Source organism: Poecilia formosa, unplaced genomic scaffold (assembly GCF_000485575.1).
Source record: "Poecilia formosa unplaced genomic scaffold, Poecilia_formosa-5.1.2 Scaffold253, whole genome shotgun sequence".
Taxonomy (NCBI): Eukaryota; Metazoa; Chordata; class Actinopteri; order Cyprinodontiformes; family Poeciliidae; genus Poecilia; species Poecilia formosa.
Window position 1 is genome coordinate 658,505 of NW_006800192.1, and position 6,591 is coordinate 665,095.

The 6,591-nt window shown below is 36.9% G+C and overlaps 1 protein-coding gene across 3 annotated transcripts in view; it reads left to right on the forward strand.

Annotated features, from left to right (window-relative positions):
• Positions 1-304: 304 nt before the first annotated feature.
• Positions 305-6,591, forward strand: part of si:dkey-233k19.3 (dynein heavy chain 11, axonemal) — a 51,043-nt gene continuing 44,756 nt past the window's right edge. For 2 of the 3 annotated variants that reach the window (XR_001664484.1, XM_016680679.1), the window contains exons 1-15: positions 305-690; positions 789-935; positions 1,318-1,511; positions 1,587-1,776; positions 1,857-1,956; positions 2,076-2,287; positions 2,370-2,591; positions 2,693-2,860; positions 3,023-3,139; positions 3,228-3,365; positions 3,472-3,587; positions 3,669-3,864; positions 4,102-4,206; positions 4,868-5,263; positions 5,458-5,790. Coding sequence is in view for 2 of the 3 variants with exons in the window: in XM_016680679.1 (XP_016536165.1) it covers positions 469-690; positions 789-935; positions 1,318-1,511; positions 1,587-1,776; positions 1,857-1,956; positions 2,076-2,287; positions 2,370-2,591; positions 2,693-2,860; positions 3,023-3,139; positions 3,228-3,365; positions 3,472-3,587; positions 3,669-3,864; positions 4,102-4,206; positions 4,868-5,263; positions 5,458-5,790 (2,856 nt within the window). In the remaining variant the exon portion in view is untranslated. Of the gene's footprint in view, positions 691-788; positions 936-1,317; positions 1,512-1,586; positions 1,777-1,856; positions 1,957-2,075; positions 2,288-2,369; positions 2,592-2,692; positions 2,861-3,022; positions 3,140-3,227; positions 3,366-3,471; positions 3,588-3,668; positions 3,865-4,101; positions 4,207-4,867; positions 5,264-5,457; positions 5,791-6,591 lie in introns of those variants that run through there. The other variant, XM_016680680.1, reaches the window with a different exon arrangement.

Here is a 6,591-nt window from a genome sequence, read left to right on the forward strand (position 1 = left end):
ATTGTTTTTGTCACTTGTGTCTAAGAAGTTGTTAAAGCTAACATTACTTGACGGTGCTTTAAAATGGGACTTTTTGCTTGGAAAATATAGCAATGCTCCTTTGATATATAGATTCAGTTCAGTCTTTTACTATAAACTGATTTATTATTTGGAAATAAATGACGAATTGATTTAAAATGTTACTACGGGCAGGTGGCTGTTTACTGTTTCTATCTATTCAGCCGAATAGCTGGCTGTGATTGCAGATAGTGGGCGTTGCTAGGCAACACAATGCTAAACCCACGGAAGAGCTCGTGCCATTTTTTTCTACGTAATGGTAGCAACTTGGAGTTTTCCTTCGGACACCGAGTCGCTTAAATTACTGACAGCTTGTCCCGAAACTGCCGCAAACGCGTTGGTTTTTTTAGATATATTGTCAGGAGGTGTGGGGCTAGCAAGAATTCACCTTGTTATGGTCGAGGACACGACATGTCAGACGAAGAAAGTCTAATTGTGCCATCTTTTCTTGAAGACGTCAGAGTCAAGTTCGTTGGGGAGAAAGTGTGTTTTCTATTGCAGCTGCAGAGAAAAGCATGGGAGCAGAGTGCTGCAGACGGAGAGTTTCAAGCACTGCTCCAGGACTTCTTCCAGAAACAGACAATCCTATATTTCTCATCAACCAGCAAACGCTGTGTGCTTGCTTCAAATGAGGTAAGGCTGACCTACAATCTTGATAGCTTGTTTAAAAAAATAAAAACAACTTCTATGACAGCGTTTTCCTCAAAGTCTCACTTTTATTTCATATGCAGGTCCAACCTGTTGCTGCTCAAAGCAGACAAATCTACATTCTCAAGAAGAGACCTGCTGCTATTGACACCGAGAACTACAGGAGGCTTCTGAATTTTGGTCTCCTGTCTTCATCGCCTCTGCTGCAGCTATCAGGTGCTATACAACAGGTGATTGCTGTGTTTGTGATACAATAACCAAAAGAATGTGTGGCTTGTCAGTTGTTCACAAACTCTGCAAATAAAGCTGATTCTTATTTTGAGTTGTTTAAACATTGCCTAGGAAAAGTATTCAAACCTCATGTGCTTTTAAACATTTTTCCACTGTGCAGCCCTTAAACTATTAAAATTGTATAGATCAGTACAAAGTAGTCCAGAACTGAGAAGAAGATGAATGGATGGTTTTATTGTTATTTACAAATAAGAATCTGAGAAGCATGTAATCAATTTGCATTCATCCACAAGGTCCAGTAGCTTATGTCTCTTTTAGATTTACACATTTGGAGTTTTAGAGTTTCTAACATTTTTTCTGGACTCTGTGATTTTATGCAAGGTATGTGGTCCACTACTGACCAATGGCAAAAATCACCCCATGTGGCCAACTTTGATTTCTGAAGACGTCAGTCGACATGTAGAGAGGATGTGCAGCATGACATCCGTTGTACAAGGGCAGGTTTTAGGAAAAACCGTCCTCCCTATTCCAACGACAATGAGCTGGATGGAAAAATCCTACAACACATTTAAAATGTAAGGACGCACTAATAAGATACTGGGTCTTTAGTGTAGTCCTTGTCTCAAGTAATCTTTATTTTCCACTCAAAGGTATGAAAACTACGACAGGACTTTGGCTCATACCATTGAGACCCAGGTTATCATCTGGAGCAGTTTGATTCAGAAAATCTTAAAGCAGGACTCATCAGACCTCCTACAGACAGGCTGCAACCCAGAGCCTGGTGTAGAAATCAGGTTTTGGGCTTCCAGAAAGAGCAATCTTGAGGGTATTCATCATCAGGTATGATTATGTGCCCTACTATTGGCTAAAATACAATTTCATGCAGCTCCTATTTAAGTTTGTGGAACTTCTACTAACAGCTACAGAGTCCCAGTGTTGAAATTATGGCAACAGTTTTGGAGGTGATGGACAGCAGCTACCATCCAGCTATCAACACTCTAATAGGAAATGTGTCTAATGGTAAGTTGTATCTGGTATGTTTTTAAGGCCATTGTGGTTTGATCACAAAAACATGTTACATTCATTCTTGTTTTTGTTAAAAATTATTGTTTATTCTTCTCCAAAATCAAAACGAAAAGCCCTTAAAGAAGCCCAGGACATTGACTTGTATCTACAGCCACTAGATGCACAGTTGTCTCAGCTGAAAAATAATGGATTTGTTGATATGGAGAAATGCACCCCTGCAGTTTTTCATACACTATTCCTCATCTGGACCAACTGTCAGTATTATCAGAGACCGGCTCGCATCGTAGTGTTACTACAGGAACTCTGCAATCTGTTCATTGAGCAGGTATCAATCTTCTGAAAAACTCCAACCATGGAATTTTTGCTGCTGGTTTTAATGTAAATATATGTAAACTTTCTCATTACAGGCTTCTGCATACCTACCTGACGATCTGCTACACAGAGAGGATACAGAGGAAAGTCTGCTAATGATAAAGAAGGCAGTGAAAGCTCTCCAATGTGTCAGAGAGAGTTACCAGGCCCAGAAGGAGAAGCTAGCCATTCAAAAGAGACATCCGCCTTGGGATTTCCCATCTGCCATGGCTTTTTCACGTTACAACCAATTTATGAATCGCATGCTTCAGCTGGAGGTAAGAGGATGTCTTTTTTTTTTGCCTTTTGTTTTTAAGTTTTGCTTTCAGTCTTCATATTTTGCTGTGATTTTTCTACTTTTCAAACTGTTTCTTTGTAGAACTTGTTTGAAACTATTTTGGGATTCCAAATGATGGAGAAGCTAGAGCTCGGTGGCATTCGAGGAAGGTTCTACAGTGAGCAAGTAGCCAAGATATACATTGAGTTCCACAACCACTGCCAGGTGTTAAAGTACAGTAAATACAATCCACTTGACCTCACCTCTCAGGTAAAAACAAAACAAACAAAAAAATGTATTTGTTTTTGCTGGAATTGATTTAAGTAAATCCAAACAGTCCAAAAATAAGATCAATGCATGAAAACTGTTGCAGTTCATACATTTATTCTGTTTTCTTTCTCATTGACCTTTTGTTCTATTTATTGGCGTAAGGTTTTTGAAGATGATTATAACACTTTCAAAAGACGAATTGCAGACTTTGAACTTCGCTTTGCCAACTTGCTTTGTTTGGCTTTCAAGGATTGCGCCGGACTGGAATCAGCTTTAAAAGTATGTTTTTGCTTATTGCTTAAACACATGATTATTAAGTGGCTATTTAATAAAAATAGTTAAACAAGACAATGGCATTTCTTTTTAGATGCTAACAATTGTTGCGCCCTTTCTGGAAAGAAGTCAAATCCGACAGTTGTTTCGTCCATCCTTTATTCTACTTCAGCAGCATTTCAAAGAAGAGCTGGAGAATTGTAAATTTATGATTAAATCTCAGCTCAATCTGGTAATTGTTTCTCCCCCTCAAAAAATTCATTAGGATTCTAAATTAAATATGACATAAAACTGTTTGTTTAGCTTTTCTTTCTCCTTTTTTTTTTTTTTTTTTACAGGTGGACAGTGGTGTGATGAAGAATATGGCACACACATCTGGAGCTTTAAAGTGGGCAAAAATGCTCAAAGAACGCATTGAAACACCATGGGAACAATTCAGATTACTGTTCAATATGTCAGTAAAAATATGACAATAAACCTTTATGTGGTTGTTGAAATAGACAAGACATTGTTTTTTTTAATATAATCATTCTAGGTCTTCACAACATGTAGAGATGGTGAATGTGTACAGCACTCATAGGGACATGGTGAGTCTCTTGGACCAGTATGAAGAGGACATTTACAGAGACTGGTGTAATGGCTTGGAACAGACTTGCCTGATCAACCTCAACCAGACTCTGATTTCAAGAAATCCCACATCTGGATTGATCTCGGTCAACTTCAATCCAAAGGTAAATGGCATAAGGTCCCTGTAAGACTTGATAGGAGACAATAAAATGCCTGTTTCTTAAAATATCATGAACTGATGGTCCCCTTAAACTGTTTAAAATCAATTCAATATTTTTAGGAGCACATTTCATTGTAAATATTTTCTTGAGGTGCTAATCTCACATAGACATTGTATCTTAATATTTTATTTAAAAAAATCATTATCTTGTGTATTTTTTTTTGTAATTATCTCTCCTCAGCTTGCTGAAATCTTGAAAGATGTCAAGTACATCCACACACTCGGTGAGAAAACCATTCCTACGGCTGCAATAACCATTTTCGACAAGCGTGACATTTTCACAAAGGTGAGATGAAACACGCATTCCACTTCCTTACACATTGCCTGCTTTATTGAGTTAAATAACAAGCAATTTGTCATACTTATTAGATGTTTACTGTTTTGCACAAAGTACTCACACTCACTTTCATGTTTCAAACCTTTCTATGTTTTGACACAATAAGGCCATAAACGTCAATGTAGTTTATTTAGATTATTTAGATGTGATTGATCGACTCATATAGAACTGTAAGGTCAACTGCAGTGATATATGGTTTTTAAAAGGCTTTACAAATAAAGATTTGTTTTTAGCGTGCATACATTAATAACTACACACAAAGTCCAGAGCAACAAATTGTCTCTTTAATTTAATAGAGTCCAACTTTGTGCAATTTCTTTTGATGCAAGCACATAAGGTTTTCACCTGGTCAGTGAAAACCGCAAACATTTTTAAAGAACATTTGTAACCAAGTAGAATTATTATTCAAATGCATGTCCCATTTTTTTTTATTTTTTATTTTTATTTTTTTATCCCTAAAAAAAATAGAAAACTGTTTTCTTTGCCCTTCTCTTTATAATCATTTTCTACAACAGCAATACGAATGTTTGTAAAAGGTTAAAAACATTTGTATTTTTGCAAGGTGCTCTGTACACCCTAACAGCTGCACGTCTTTTCTGTTGTGTTTAAGTATCTCAACAGTTTACAGCTGGTGGTACAATGTTACAACAAACTAAAGACGACCGTGTTGGAGGTGGAACTTCCTCTCGTCAGAGCTGAGCTCGTCTCCATAGACTTGCAACTAGCAAAAGCAGAGACCAGCTTGACATGGCAGGATCAGGATTGCTGGAGGTTCATTCAAAGCACAAAGCACCTGGTCCAAGACCTTGCATATCGAGTCAGCAGAGCCAAGGAAAATTTTGATACAATTCAATCAGTGATAAAGGATTGGAGCAAGAAGGCCATGTTCTGCAGAAAGGACAACAAGAAAGGCTCCCTTATCCAACTGGAGAGCAAACTGGACTCTGTAAGCAGGAAGTACAACTCCATGAAGAGGGATGGGGAATTCATTCATCAGCTGATACAGGTGTGTGGGGTTTCAGTTTTCTATACTGCAAGTGAAGTATAGCCAAGCATTAACAAGGTTCCACAAAAAGCAAGTTGTGGAGTCGTCTTTAATTAAAGCACATTTAAACTAATGTGTATCTTCTGTTCATCATTTTACTTTGAGTCAAAAATAGAATGTCTTGCTAAAATTCTATTTGTCTTACATTTCGCAAGGAGAATATGGTCCTTTTTCATGCTGATCCTGCTTCAGAAGGATGGCGGTTGTACCTGGAATATATGGACGAGTTGGTAGTCGAAGGGCTCTTCAACTACATCAACCACTCTCTTCAGTTCTTTGTGGACAATATGGAAATTTGGCCGTCTCAACCTCCTCTGTTTGAAGCCCAGTTATTACTGAATGGTTCAGTTTTAGGTTTTAATCCTTCAGTTGACCGAGACGCAGGAGACGGTCTCTATGAACTGGTGGAAGGACTGATTGGAGACGTATTCAAGTCTTCGATGTATATCCAGAGGGTTGCTGGTCATCTTAGCATGGAGACCTATCAGGTACTCTGCTCAAGGTTTAAATATTTGTTGTAAATTGTATTCAAACTGAAAGAATATTAGGTGGATCAAAAGTAACTCAAACTCAATACTGGTGTTTTTCATTGCAACACCAGTATGCAATGAAAAACCGGCTGTTGTATTGTAAATGGAGGATTTTTTAAGGTATTTCACTACAAATAAATAACAAAATGGTTGAAACTTGAACCCAACTCTGTGTTCCATAGCAGGACAATGATCCCAAACATGTTTTAGCTGATTTTGGGGTGGATAAAACAGACTAACAATGATCACCTTGAAGGATTTTTGGAAATTTGTGGAACAAAATAAAAAAAACGATGTTTATTTCTCAAGACCAATGTTATATAGTTTTGAACCTTGTTTTACGATGAATTCATACTTCTTGTATTTGAAATTAACTGAAGTTGTAATAATCATTCATCCCTAAAGAATGGTTCAGATTTACCCCTAAGAGGCCAAAATGAATTTAGCATTAATGCAAGTGATGCTTGATATAAAATAGCACTGTAGATAAAACTCAGAATTCAATATGGCAAAAATTGTTTGTGCAAAATTGTGTGACAGATCACATTGTCAACTTGAAATAAATTAGTGTGAAGGCTGTATAAGACTATAAAGATTTTCCATATAGAGAAATATTTTTTGTTAATTGTAAATATGTTTACAAATGATATATTCTTAAGGATTAACCTTCTTTTTCAGAGAAATTAGTAAATTTTCTAAAATACAATAAAGCTGTAATCTGCTATAGTTCTAGTACTTGCTTCTGAATATATATATAAT